The following is a 15057-nucleotide window of genomic DNA, read 5'->3' on the forward strand; positions in this document are numbered from 1 at the left end:
AATAACAGCTGAAAATGAATCTCCCGCTACATGGAAATTCACTGTCTGGCCGGGTTCACACGTAGGGTAAACACGGCGGATTTTCTGCAACCGATTTCATTGCGGAAACTCCACAGCGTAATACAGAAGCAGAAGAGTGGAGGAGATTCAAACAAATCTCATCCAGACGCAGCCGAAAAAAACCCGCCAAACTTACCCAGATCTCTCTGCTCCTGGGTTCAACCCGGCCTCCAGGGATGATGTCTCATCCCATATGACTGCTGCAGAACATCAGAGGGACACGTCACCATGGCTACGGGTAAGTATGGATTTTTTTCTACCTTCTATGGACATTCCAGCCGAAAAACTGCAGTTTTTCAGCCAGAATTACCTCCGGTGCCCAGGGCCAATACGCTGTGTACTTTTACGCCGCGTATCTGCCCTGTGTGAACATGGCCTATTACCTTAATGTCCCCCAAGGAACATCAGGTAAACAGATTTAAAACATAACATGCTACCTGCAGCCACCACTAGAGGGAGCTCATTGTATATGGTTGTACATTGAACTTGGTAACAAAACAGTATGCAGTGAGCTCCCTCTAGTGGTGGCTGCAGGGAGACAAAATTATACCATGTAACTGTCTACGCAGGAGATTTAGAGCTCCGTTTCAGAAAACTGTGCTCACACTGCTGTAAAACGACATTAAGAAATTAATCAGCACAGAATGTTGGACCTAAAAAGGATATAAATGTGGACGTTCAAATTTTAGATACTTTTCTATGACTGATAATTTGGGGTCCATCAAGTCCCATTGATACCTGATTAAAGGGGTTGTACCACGAAAATAATTTTTCACCTATCCACAAGATAGGTGATAAATGCCGGATCGCTGCGGGTTGTTAACAAGAGTGCGGGTCCCAGAGTGGTGGTCACTCAAGTCATTCTCTATGGCAGTGGTCCCCAACCTATTTTGCACCGAGGACCGGTTTGATGCAAGAACATTTTTGCGGGGACTGGCAGGGGGGGGGGGGGTGGGTGGAGGGGTTAGAGTCAGTTCACACATTACGTAAATACGGCATATACCTGTATTATAATGCGGAAAAATCGGCAGCATAATACAGTAGCAGCAAAGTGGATGAGATAAAACACGTCTCATCCACACGCTGCATAAACGGAGTAGAAAAAAGGCTCAGAAATTGACGTCACAACATCGCGCCTGCCTGCGCGGAGCCGCTCACGGCAGAGTGCATAATTGGGCAAGGAGCAGTCAAACTTGACTATTTCCGTCGATCCCATAGGGAATGAATAGAGCGGTCGGACTGCAGGTTGGAAATTCTTAGATCCCTCATTTCATAATATATCTTCATGGGTGTGAGCTGTGTTCTCAGATTCCCTTCCCAGAGCCATATAGTAACGTGCTTCCTGCAACCACCACTAGGGGGAGACGATTGTGCACATGCATACAGCTCCTGTTGTGCCTATATAAATCAGTCCTCAGTTTGCTCCCCCTAGTGGCGGCCTTGTGCTACAGAAATTTCGGTAAGTAACAGATTTTTACCTGCATAGAAACGAACCCTCTAAGATATAAAGCTGAGAAACGGATTACAATCTAGTATTACACGACCCGAGGTTATCTGGAATTCATTTTTAAAATAAAATATATAATGAGAGTGATAAGATGATCAAGGTGCAACTTTCTCTTACTTGGCGGAGATTGAGGAGGAGCTGCAGGTTTCTTCTGCGGCTGCGCCGACTTCCTGCGGGACGAGCTTTTCTGGGGTGGTTTCATGATGATGTAAAACGCTGCTGAGAGTCATACAATCAGTTAAGCAGATAAGAGACGGTGACAATTCAGCAGAATCACAGGTGACGTAGGATAAACTGAGCGGTTTTATACTGACTGATGCCACCAATGCAAGTGACAAGAAAGTGATGACATTGACGGTGAAGATATGAGATTGCCGGATGTCAGTAATTAACGCACGCTGCATCAATGAATACAATAGATCCTCGTGGCATCAATTACCAGAACAGCGACATCAATGATCTATTTAATAATGCGGCAACAGAAGAGCTACCCGCAGCAGATCCCGCAAGCAATGGGCAGATGTTTGCAGACGTAATGGAGCCGTCTTTTCAGGCGTGATTCGAGGCGTAAAACGCCTGAAAATAGGTCGTGTGCACAGAACCTTACAGAGAATCCGTAATCCAGACAAAGGTGGTAAATTTAAAACTGGAGCAAAGGAAAAGTGGAGCAGTCGTCATGGAAATGAAAGGCCGCAGCTGGAGGACGATGAGCTGCAACAATGCAGTATAAATATACAGAAATAAAACATCTAATAATCCATATGATCTCTAGACACGCAGCAGCGGAAATGTATAAAATCAACACACACGATAGACGAGGAGAAGAAACATTCAGTCGAGTGCGCAACTTTTCTTAGGACTCTCTGCTTTGTACCGTTTCTCTGTTATTCCTCCTGGAAATGTAAGAATTGACAGCTGTGTGTTACCAGTTGGGGGTGTGTCCCTACACAAACTGACAACGTCCAATCAGTGCTGACAGAGAGACTGTAGGGACACGACCTTTGATGAGGAGAATGGCAACACCAAGTTATCTATTAATACATACATTTCTAGGAGGAACCACAGAGGAATGGCACAAGCCAGAGATCTGAGAAAATACGCTCCAGAATAGTTATTTCATGGGGAATACAGGTATTTACTATAAGGGTATGTTCACACGCAGTGGTTTCAGACCTAATTCTGGCATTTTACGCCTCGAATTACGGCTGAAAAAACGCCCCTAATACGCCTACAAACATCTGCCCATTGCTTTCAATGGGAATTACGATGTTCTGTTCGCACGAGCCTTAAATTTACGTGTCGCTGTCAAAATACGGCGCGCAAAATGACGGCTCGTCAAAAGAAGTGCAGGACACTTTTTGTGACGTTTTTGGAGCCGTTTTCTCATAGACTCGTGAAAACAGCTCCAAAAACGGCTGTAAAAAACGCAGCGAAAAACGCGAGTGGTTAAAAAAACATCTGAAAATCAGGAGCTGTTTTCGCCTGAAAACAGCTCCGTATTTTCAGACGTTTTTGCTCACTGCGTGTGAACAGAGCCTTACAGACACGTCAGGAGAAGTGACGGCTCCTCTTTAATAATATTGTCTGTATCCTGTATAATTCATGAGGACGCACGTGCTGCCCGGCGTGATGTCAGCGTCACCGTATCTATCAATGATTATACACTGAACTCTAGAAAACTGCCAGATACACCAGGACGACTGTATACATCAGAGTTTCCCAACCTTTTCAGGCTCGAGGCACCCCAGGGAAAAAAAATAATTCTCAGGGCACCCCTACCAAAAATTGTTTACAAAACGACAAAAAATGGCGAAAAACAAGCAGTACACTCTAAGGTTATGTTCACACAACGTTTTTTTGTAAGGCAGAAACAAAAAGTCTGCCTCGAAATTCATTTACGAATTTTGAGGCAGATTTTGAATTGACAGCGCTGTTTGACTTTTTTTTATTTATTTTTTTCCCACATTTTTTTTAAGCCATTGAAGCGAATGCAAAAACCGCAGACAAAAAAGCACCAAACGAGCGCCGCAGGTTTTTTCTGCCTCCTATTAATTTCAATGGGAGGTCAGAGGCGGAAACCACTTGAAGACCGTCAGCCCCCCACTCACAGTAATGACCGTCAGCCCCCCACTCCCAGTAATGACCGTCAGCCCCCCACTCACAGTAATGACCGTCAGCCCCCCACTCCCAGTAATGACCGTCAGCCCCCCACTCCCAGTAATGACCGTCAGCCCCCCACTCCCAGTAATGACCGTCAGCCCCCCACTCACAGTAATGACCGTCAGCCCCCCACTCCCAGTAATGACCGTCAACCCCCACTCCCAGTAATGACCGTCAGCCCCCCACTCCCAGTAATGACCGTCAGCCCCCCACTCCCAGTAATGACCGTCAGCCCCCCACTCACAGTAATGACTGTCAGCCCCCCACTCCCAGTAATGACCGTCAGCCCCCCACTCACAGTAATGACCGTCAGCCCCCACTCCCAGTAATGACCGTCAGCCCCCCACTCCCAGTAATTACCGTCAGCCCCCCACTCCCAGTAATGACCGTCAGCCCCCCACTCACAGTAATGACCGTCAGCCCCCCACTCACAGTAATGACCGTCAGCCCCCCACTCACAGTAATGACCGTCAGCCCCCCACTCCCAGTAATGACCGTCAGCCCCCCACTCCCAGTAATTACCGTCAGCCCCCACTCCCAGTAATGACCGTCAGCCCCCCACACACAGTACTGACCGTCAGCCCCCCACTCCCAGTAATGACCGTCAGCCCCCACTCCCAGTAATGACCGTCAGCCCCCCACTCACAGTAATGACCGTCAGCCCCCGCACTCACAGTAATGACCGTCAGCCCCCCACTCACAGTAATGACCGTCAGCCCCCCACTCACTGCAATGACCGTCAGCCCCCCACTCACAGTAATGACCGTCAGCCCCCCACTCCCAGTAATGACCGTCAGCCCCCCACTCCCAGTAATGACCGTCAGCCCCCCACTCACAGTAATGACCGTCAGCCTCCCACTCACAGTAATGACCGTCAGCCCCCCACTCCCAGTAATGACCGTCAGCCCCCCACTCACAGTAATGACCGTCAGCCCCCCCACTCCCAGTAATGACCGTCAGCCCCCACTCACAGTAATGACCGTCAGCCCCCCACACACAGTAATGACCGTCAGCCCCCCACACACAGTAATGACCGTCAGCCCCCCACTCACAGTAATGACCGTCAGCCCCCCACTCACAGTAATGACCGTCAGCCCCCCCACTCACAGTAATGACCGTCAGCCCCCCCACTCACAGTAATGACCGTCAGCCCCCCCCCACTCACAGTAATGACCGTCAGCCCCCCACTCACAGTAATGACCGTCAGCCCCCCACTCACAGTAATGACCGTCAGCCCCCCACTCACAGTAATGACCGTCAGCCCCCCCACTCCCAGTAATGACCGTCAGCCCCCCCACTCCCAGTAATGACGTCAGCCCCCCCACTCCCAGTAATGACCGTCAGCCCCCCACTCCCAGTAATGACCGTCAGCCCCCCACTCCCAGTAATGACCGTCAGCCCCCCCACTCACAGTAATGACCGTCAGCCCCCCACTCACAGTAATGACCGTCAGCCCCCCACTCACAGTAATGACCGTCAGCCCCCCCACTCCCAGTAATGACCGTCAGCCCCCCCACTCCCAGTAATGACGTCAGCCCCCCCACTCCCAGTAATGACGTCAGCCCCCCCACTCCCAGTAATGACGTCAGCCCCCCACTCCCAGTAATGACCGTCAGCCCCCCACTCCCAGTAATGACCGTCAGCCCCCCACTCCCAGTAATGACCGTCAGCCCCCCACTCACATTATAATGACCCCTCAGTAAAGCCACCATCAGCCTCCGTCCCCCCAGTAAAATGACCATCAGCCCCTCCAGTAAAGCCACCATCAGCCTCAGTCCCCCCGCCCCCCGATAAAATAACCATCTGCCCCTCTAGTAAAGGGACCATCACAGACAGAAAGTGTGCTTACCCCTGGGGAAGGAATAAATAAGGAGGTATAAGAACAACAACTCCCAGCATGTCCAGGATGTTATGTGATATCAGAGAAAGTTTACAGGAGGAGGTATAAGAGGAGAGGACTACAACTCCCAGCATGTCCAGACTTAGAATGGGTTATCAGAGGACATTATAGGGAGGAGGTATAAGATAAGAGGACTACAACTCCCAGCATGTCCAGACTGTTATTATGGGATATCAGAGGACATTACAGGGAGGAGGTATAAGAGAAGAGAACTACAACTCCTAGCATGTCCAGGCTGTTATTATGGTATATCAGAGGACATTACAGGGAGGAGGTATAAGAGGAGAGAACTACAACTCCCAGCATGTCCAGACTGTTATTATGGGATATCAGAGGACATTACAGGGAGGAGGTATAAGAGGAGAGGACTACAACTCCCAGCATGTCCAGACTGTTATTATGGGATATCAGAGGACATTACAGGGAGGAGGTATAAGAGAAGAGGACTACAACTCCCAGCATGTCCAGACTGTTATTATGGTATATCAGAGGACATTACAGGGAGGAGGTATAAGAGGAGAGAACTACAACTCCCAACATGTCCAGACTGTTATTATGGGATATCAGAGAACATTACAGGGAGGAGGTATAAGAGGAGAGGACTACAACTCCCAGCATGTCCAGACTGTTATTATGGGATATCAGAGGAAATTACAGGGAGGAGGTATAAGAGGAGAGGACTACAACTCCTAGCATGTCCAGACTTAGTATGGGATATCAGAGGACATTACAGGGAGGAGGTATAAGAGGAGAGGACTACAACTCCCAGCATGTCCAGGACGTTATTATGGGATATCAGAGGACATTACAGGGAGGAGGTAGAAAAGGAGAAGACTACAACTCCCAGCATGTCCAGGACGTTATTATGGGATATCAGAGGACATTACAGGGAGGAGGTAGAAGAGGAGAGGACTACAACTCCCAGCATGTCCAGGACGTTATTATGGGATATCAGAGGACATTACAGGGAGGAGGTATAAGAGGAGAGAACTACAACTCCCAGCATGTCCAGGCTGTTATTATGGGATATCAGAGGACATTACAGGGAGGAGGTATAAGAGGAGAGGACTACAACTCCCAGCATGTCCAGGACGTTATTATGGGATATCAGAGGACATTACAGGGAGGAGGTATAAGAGAGGACTACAACTCCCAGCATGTCCAGGACGTTATTATGGGATATCAGAGGACATTACAGGGAGGAGGTATAAGAGGAGAGGACTACAACTCCTAGCATGTCCAGGACGTTATTATGGGATATCAGAGGACATTACAGGGAGGAGGTAGAAGAGGAGAGGACTACAACTCCCAGCATGTCCAGGCTGTTATTATGGGATATCAGAGGACATTACAGGGAGGAGGTATAAGAGGAGAGAACTACAACTCCCAGCATGTCCAGGACCTTATTATGGGATATCAGAGGACATTACAGGGAGGAGGTATAAGAGGAGAGAACTACAACTCCCAGCATGTCCAGGACGTTATTATGGGATATCAGAGGACATTACAGGGAGGAGGTATAAGAGGAGAGGACTACAACTCCCAGCATGTCCAGGACGTTATTATGGGATATCAGAGGACATTACAGGGAGGAGGTATAAGAGAGGACTACAACTCCCAGCATGTCCAGGCTGTTATTATGGGATATCAGAGGACATCAGGGTATATGTAAGCTGGGCGGAGTACATCAGGGTATATGTTAGCTGGGTGGAGTGCATCAGGATATATGTAAACTGGGCGGAGTACATCAGGGTATATGTAATATGTGCGGAGTACATCAGGGTATATGTAAGCTGTGCGGAGTACATCAGGGTATATGTAAGCTGTGCGGAGTACATCAGGGTATATGTAAGCTGTGCGGAGTAAATCAGGGTATATGTAATATGCGCAGAGTACATCAGGATATATGTAAACTGGGGAGTACATCAGGGTATATGTAAGCTGTGCGGAGTACATCAGGATATATGTTAGCTGGGTGGAGTGCATCAGGATATATGTAAGCTGTGCGGAGTACATCAGGGTATATGTAAGCTGTGCGGAGTACATCAGGGTATATGTAATATGCGCAGAGTACATCAGGATATATGTAAACTGGGGAGTACATCAGGGTATATGTAAGCTGTGCGGAGTACATCAGGGTATATGTTAGCTGGGTGGAGTGCATCAGGATATATGTAAACTGGGCGGAGTACATCAGGATATATGTAATATGCGCAGAGTACATCAGGGTATATGTAAGCTGTGTGTAGTACATCAGGGTATATGTAATATGCGCGGAGTACATCAGGATATATGTAAACTGTGGAGTACATCAGGATATATGTAAACTGTGGGGTACATCAGGGTATATGTAATATGTGCGGGTACATCAGGCTATATGCAAGCTGTGAGGAGTACATCAGGGTATATGTAAGCCGTGCGGAGTACATCAGGGTATATGTTAGCTGGGTGGAGTGCATCAGGATATATGTAAACTGGGCGGAGTACATCAGGGTATATGTAAGCTGTGCGGAGTACATTAGGGTATATGTAATATGCGCGGAGTACATCAGGATATATGTAAGCTGGGCGGAGTACATCAGGGTATATGTAAGCTGTGGAGTACATCAGGGTATATGTTAGCTGGGCGGAGTACATCAGGGTATATGTAAGCTGTGCGGAGTACATTAGGGTATATGTAATATGCGCGGAGTACATCAGGATATATGTAAGCTGGGCGGAGTACATCAGGGTATATGTAAGCTGTGGAGTACATCAGGGTATATGTAAGCTGTGGAGTACATCAGGGTATATGTAAGCTGTGCGGAGTACATCAGGGTATATGTAAGCTGTGCGGAGTACATCAGGGTATATGTAAGCTGTGAGGAGTACATCAGGGTATATGTAAGCTGTGCGGAGTACATCAGGGTATATGTAAGCTGGGCGGAGTACATCAGGATATATGTAAGCTGTGCGTAGCATAAATACGGTCAGAGTACGGATGCGTATCCATAGCCGCCCATATTTACGGAAGCGCCCATAGACTTCTATGGGAGAGTCCCTGCTGTAATTACTGATGAAAAATACGGTCGCGTGCGTGGGGCATAAGAAACTGCAGCTGCATCCCCCTCCTCCCTGTTTACAGTTTTTCACTAGATGGAACTTGCACGATCAACGATGTATCCAGTGAGTCGGCGCTCATTTACACGAGCCGACGCACGCTGTACGGGGATGAGCGATGGTTAATACGATGGTCCGTGCTCGTACAGTTTACGTATTGTCGGCAGCACATCCCCTGTTTGTACGCTGTGGACAACGAGGATTTTTTGGGACGCATAAAAGATGTGATCAGCTGACCAATGAGTGCAGTTTATCGTCTGATCGTCGCTGCCCGTGATCGAAAACAAGCGCTCGTATGATTATCGGCATTGGTAAAGGGGTCTTAATGTCAATAAATGGTTTTTTTTTTATATCACAACGTTTCTAAGCATTTTCTATAGAACTTGATAGAAACCCATCGAGCCTAAAATAGACCCATCCTGGAACCCAGGGGTATAAACAGGCTTTTCTTTACAGCCCGAGGTCTTGATGACGTCATTGAGACCGCGCGGTGATCGTGTATTATAATTATTATAGATTGTGGGAGATCAAACATCAGGATATAGTTTTGTTGGCTTTAGCGATGGTTTGAACATTTGGTGTACTTCTTCTATTAGCCACAAGGGGGCGATACATAACCTGGAAGAACGCAGTGCGGGAGCCTTTTGGTTTTTCTTGGCTTTTATATTGTGGGGCTATTATATAATCTATACCAGTGGTTCCCAACCGGGGTGCCGAGAGCTGTTCAGGGGTGCCGCGGCTCATCCACGGCAAAAAAAAAAATAAAAAATAGAATTTTTTTTTTACATTTTTTTTTTTTTTTTGGTACAAGCTCCGCCAGCCACGTTGTAGCAGACGTGACGCGCGGACGTCTGTTACAAGCACCGCCCACCGCTTCCCACTAGAAGCCTGACGGAGGGAGAGGAGCCATTAACACTGGGCAGGGTAAGTGGGTTTTCTTTACTTTCTTAGCAGTTGTGTGAGAAATGGAGCCAGGGGAATGTGGGTAGTTGTAGTTCTCTCCTCTTATACCTCCTCCCTGTAATGTCCTCTGATATTCCATAATAACAGCCTGGACATGCTGGGAGTTGTAGTCCTCTCCTCTTCTACCTCCTCCCTGTAATGTCCTCTGATATCCCATAATAACGTCCTGGACATGCTGGGAGTTGTAGTCCTCTCCTCTTCTACCTTCTCCCTGTAATGTCCTCTGATATCCCATAATAACGTCCTGGACATGCTGGGAGTTGTAGTCCTCTCCTCGTATACCTCCTCCCTGTAATGTCCTCTGATATCCCATAATAACAGCATGGACATGCTGGGAGTTGTAGTCCTCTCCTCTTATACCTCCTCCCTGTAATGTCCTCTGATATCCCATAATAACAGCCTGGACATGCTAGGAGTTGTAGTTCTCTCCTCTTAAACCTCCTCACTGTAATGTCCTCTGATATCCCATAATAACAGCCTGGACATGCTAGGAGTTGTAGTCCTCTTCTCTTATACATCCTCCCTGTAATGTCCTCTGATATCCCATAATATCGTCCTGGACATGCTGGTAGTTGTAGTCCTCTCCTCTTCTACCTCCTCCCTGTAATGTCCTCTGATATCCCATAATAAGGGGGGATTCACACGAGCGTGATTTGGCAGCGTGTAGGCCGCGTGGTTTTCGCGCGGCACGCAATGCCCTATAGAAGTCTATGGGGCAGTACACACAGTCCGTGTATTTTGCGCAGCGTTTGTTCGCTGCGCAAAATACGCGACAGGTTCAATAACTCTGCGTATTTCACGCATCACGCACCCATTGAAGTCAATGGGTGCGTGAAAACCAGTCAGGTCGCACGGAAGCTCTTCCGTGCGAACCGACTGAAACAGCGCACGAGCTGTCAAAAGGATGAATGGAAACAGAAAAGCACCACGTGCTTTTCTGTTTCCAAGCATCCAAACGGAGTGTCTTTGCGAGGAGCGAACCACGACAACCGAAGCTAACTTCACCGGGTTCGGCCAAACTCGGCAAAAAAATTTCCGGTCCGCGACGTCGGGAGACATTCACTGTGCATGGTGCTGAAAGAGTGAGGGTATGTGCACACACACTAATTACGTCCGTAATTGACGGACGTATTTCGGCCGCAAGTCCCGGACCGAACACAGTGCAGGGAGCCGGGCTCCTAGCATCATACTTATGTACGATGCTAGGAGTCCCTGCCTCGCTGCAGGACAACTGTCCCGTACTGAAAACATGATTACAGTACGGGACAGTTGTCCTGCAGCGAGGCAGGGACTCCTAGCATCGTACATAAGTATGATGCTAGGAGCCCGGCTCCCTGCACTGTGTTCGGTCCGGGACTTGCGGCCGAAATACGTCCGTCAATTACGGACGTAATTAGTGTGTGTGCACATACCCTTAAACTGTTTCAGCACCATGGACAGTGACTTGCGATCCCAAAATACATGAACCTGTAAAAAAAAACGAAGTTCTAACTTACCGATTACTCCTGTCTCCTTCCTGCAGTCCGACCTCCCGGGATGACACTTCAGTTCAAGTGACAGCTCCAGCCAATCACAGGCCAAGCACAGGCTGCAGCCAATCACAGGCTGCAGCGGTCACTTGGACTGCCGCGTCATCCAGGGAGGTGGGGCCCGATGTCAAGAGAGGCGCGTCACCAAGGCAACGGCCGGGAAGTTCTCGGTAAGTAGGAACTTTATCTTTTTTTTTTACAGGTTTTTCGCTGTTGTGTTCGTCATTCACTGTCAAGGGTGCTGAAAGATTTAGCTCTTTCAGCACCTTGGACAGTGACGGGCGTCGACAAGCCTCATCTCTATGATGCCGGCTGCGCGAAAATCACGCAGCCGCGCATCAGACACGCATGACACACGCAGCTGTCAAATGGTTTTTGCGCTCGCAAAACGCCGCGTTGTTTGCGCGCGCAAAAACGCAACGTTCGTGTGAATCTGCCCTAACAGTCTTGACATGCTGGGAGTTGTAGTCCTCTTCTCTTATACCTCCTCCCTGTAATGTCCTCTGATATCCCATATTAAGTCTGGACATGCTGGGAGTTGTAGCCCTCTCCTCTTATACCTCCTCCTGTAAACTTTCTCTGATATCACATAACATCCTGGACATGCTGGGAGTTGTTGTTCTTATACATCCTTATTTATTCCTTCCCCAGGGGTAAGCACACTTTCTGTCTGTGATGGTCCCTTTACTAGAGGGGCAGATGGTTATTTTATCGGGGGGCGGGGGGACTGAGGCTGATGGTGGCTTTACTGGAGGGGGCTGATGGTCATTTTACTGGGGGGACGGAGGCTGATGGTGGCTTTACTGAGGGGTCATTATAATGTGAGTGGGGGGCTGACGGTCATTACTGTGAGTGGGGGGCTGACGGTCATTACTGTGAGTGGGGGGCTGACGGTCATTACTGTGAGTGGGGGGCTGACGGTCATTACTGTGAGTGGGGGGCTGACGGTCATTACTGGGAGTGGGGGGCTGACGGTCATTACTGGGAGTGGGGGGGCTGACGGTCATTACTGGGAGTGGGGGGCTGACGGTCATTACTGGGTGTGGGGGGCTGACGTCATTACTGGGAGTGGGGGGGCTGACGGTCATTACTGGGAGTGGGGGGGCTGACGGTCATTACTGGGAGTGGGGGGCTGACGGTCATTACTGTGAGTGGGGGGCTGACGGTACATTTTCGCTGCTGCGTGTCTAGAGATCATATGGATTATTAGATGTTTTATTTCTGTATATTTGTACTGCATTGTTGCAGCTCATCGTCCTCCAGCTGCGGCATTTCATTTCCATGACGACTGCTCCACTTTTCCTTTGCTCCAGTTTTAAATTTCCCACCTTTGTCTGGATTACGGATTCTCTGTAAGGTTCTGTGCACACAACCTATTTTCAGGCGTTTTACGCCTCGAATCACGCCTGAAAAGACGGCTCCATTATGTCTCCAAACATCTGCCCATTGCTTGTGGGATCTGCTGCGGGTAGCTCTTCTGTTGCCGCATTATTAAATAGATCATTGATGTCGCTGTTCTGGTAATTGATGCCACGAGGATCTATTGTATTCATTGATGCAGCGTGCGTTAATTACTGACATCCGGCAATCTCATATCTTCACCGTCAATGTCATCACTTTCATTGGTGGCATCAGTCAGTATAAAACCGCTCAGTTTATCCTACGTCACCTGTCATTCTGCTGAATTGTCACCGTCTCTTATCCGCTTAACTGATTGTATGACTCTCAGCAGCGTTTTACATCATCATGAAACCACCCCAGAAAAGCTCGTCCCGCAGGAAGTCGGCGCAGCCGCAGAAGAAACCTGCAGCTCCTCCTCAATCTCCGCCAAGTAAGAGAAAGTTGCACCTTGATCATCTTATCACTCTCATTATATATTTTATTTTAAAAATGAATTCCAGATAACCTCGGGTCGTGTAATACTAGATTGTAATCCGTTTCTCAGCTTTATATCAGAGGGTTCGTTTCTATGCAGGTAAAAATCTGTTACATACAGAAATTTCTGTAGCACAAGGCCGCCACTAGGGGGAGCAAACTGAGGACTGATTTATATAGGCACAACATGAGCTGTATTATGTGCACAATCGTCTCCCCCTAGTGGTGGTTGCAGGAAGCACGTTACTATATGGCTCTGGGAAGGGAATCTGAGAACACAGCTCACACCCATGAAGATATATTATGAAATGAGGGATCTAAGAATTTCCAACCTGCAGTCCGACCGCTCTATTCATTCCCTATGGTATCGCCGGAAATAGTCAAGTTTGACTGCTCCTTGCCCAATTATGCACTCTGCCGTGAGCGGCTCCGCGCAAGCAGGCGCGATGTTGTGACGTCAATTTGTGAGCCTTTTTTCTACTCCGTTTATGCAGCGTGTCGATGAGACGTGTTTTATCTCATCCACTTTGCTGCTACTGTATTATGCTGCCGATTTTTCCGCATTATAATACAGGTATATGCCGTATTTACGTAATGTGTGAACTGACTCTAACCCCTCCACCCACCCCCCCCCCCCCCCCCCCGCCAGTCCCCGCAAAAATGTTCTTGCATCAAACCGGTCCTCGGTGCAAAATAGGTTGGGGGACCACTGCCATAGAGAATGACTTGAGTGACCACCACTCTGGGACCCGCACTCTTGTTAACAACCCGCAGCGATCCGGCATTTATCACCTATCTTGTGGATAGGTGAAAAATATTTTCGTGGTACAACCCCTTTAATCAGGTATCAATGGGACTTGATGGACCCCAAATTATCAGTCATAGAAAAGTATCTCCCTGCAGCCACCACTAGAGGGAGCTCACTGCATACTGTTTTGTTACCAAGTTCAATGTACAACCATATACAATGAGCTCCCTCTAGTGGTGGCTGCAGGTAGCATGTTATGTTTTAAATCTGTTTACCTGATGTTCCTTGGGGGACATTAAGGTAATAGGCCATGTTCACACAGGGCAGATACGCGGCGTAAAAGTACACAGCGTATTGGCCCTGGGCACCGGAGATAATTCTGGCTGAAAAACTGCAGTTTTTCGGCTGGAATGTCCATAGAAGGTAGAAAAAAACCATACTTACCCGTAGCCATGGTGACGTGTCCCTCTGATGTTCTGCAGCAGTCATATGGGATGAGACATCATCCCTGGAGGCCGGGTTGAACGCAGGAGCAGAGAGATCTGGGTAAGTTTGGCGGGTTTTTTTCCGCTGCGTCTGGATGAGATTTGTTTGAATCTCCTCCACTCTTCTGCTTCTGTATTACGCTGTGGAGTTTCCGCAATGAAATCCGTTGCAGAAAATCCGCCGTGTTTACCCTACGTGTGAACCCGGCCAGACAGTGAATTTCCATGTAGCGGGAGATTCATTTTCAGCTGTGATTATGGATTTCTTTCTTACAGGTAGAGGGGAAACAAGTCACAGACCGAGCACGCAACGAAGAAGACGCTACCGCCCAGGAGCCCGTGCGCTGATGGAAATAAGAAAGTACCAAAAATCAACCAATCTGCTCATTCAGAAAACCCCGTTTTTCCGCCTGGTGAGTGGATGTGTCCTCTGCGGCTGCTCCTCTTTATTGTCAGTGATATTCCCCTTTTATTCTTGCAGGTGAGAGAGATCTGCCTGAAGTATTCCCGCGGCGTGTTTTACTACTGGCAAAGCACCGCACTTATGGCGCTACAAGAGGTCAGTATCTCATACAATGCACTGTCCATGTAATGCATGGGTCAACCAGAGAGGGAGCTGCTCTTTGCAGTGGTTCACTACTCAGCCCCCGCCCCCTCTAACACATCCATATGCCCTACCGGGACATTTGCATAGGGGTTGTGATGCATTGTGGGAGTTCCAGAGGCCAGAC

At 48.5% G+C, this 15057-nt stretch overlaps 1 protein-coding gene across 2 annotated transcripts; it reads left to right on the forward strand.

The window, feature by feature from the left end:
• The first annotated feature begins 9433 nt into the window (after nucleotides 1-9433).
• LOC142684092 (histone H3-like centromeric protein A) lies at nucleotides 9434-14968 on the forward strand. 2 transcript variants are annotated; one of them, XM_075847479.1, is made up of 4 exons: nucleotides 9434-9650; nucleotides 12948-13049; nucleotides 14603-14739; nucleotides 14808-14968. In XM_075847479.1, the coding sequence occupies exons 2-4, from the start codon at nucleotides 12965-12967 to the stop codon at nucleotides 14916-14918; spliced, it is 333 nt and encodes a 110-aa protein (XP_075703594.1). In that variant the 5' UTR covers nucleotides 9434-9650; nucleotides 12948-12964; the 3' UTR covers nucleotides 14919-14968. The 2 variants fall into 2 exon arrangements, with proteins under 2 accessions (XP_075703594.1, XP_075703595.1); XM_075847480.1 differs by having other exon boundaries at nucleotides 12951-13049.
• The last annotated feature ends 89 nt before the right edge of the window (nucleotides 14969-15057 follow it).

This window comes from Rhinoderma darwinii, assembly GCF_050947455.1.
Source record: "Rhinoderma darwinii isolate aRhiDar2 chromosome 4 unlocalized genomic scaffold, aRhiDar2.hap1 SUPER_4_unloc_6, whole genome shotgun sequence".
Lineage (NCBI taxonomy): Eukaryota > Metazoa > Chordata > Amphibia > Anura > Rhinodermatidae > Rhinoderma > Rhinoderma darwinii.

Coding starts and splice junctions, on each gene's coding strand:
- LOC142684092 (XM_075847479.1), top strand. CDS start 12,965: ATGAAACCACCCCAGAAAAGCTCGTCCCGCAGGAAGTCGGCGCAGCCG. Junction 13,050..14,602: donor TCCTCCTCAATCTCCGCCAA/GTAAGAGAAAGT, acceptor TCTTTCTTACAG/GTAGAGGGGAAACAAGTCAC. Junction 14,740..14,807: donor AAACCCCGTTTTTCCGCCTG/GTGAGTGGATGT, acceptor TTATTCTTGCAG/GTGAGAGAGATCTGCCTGAA.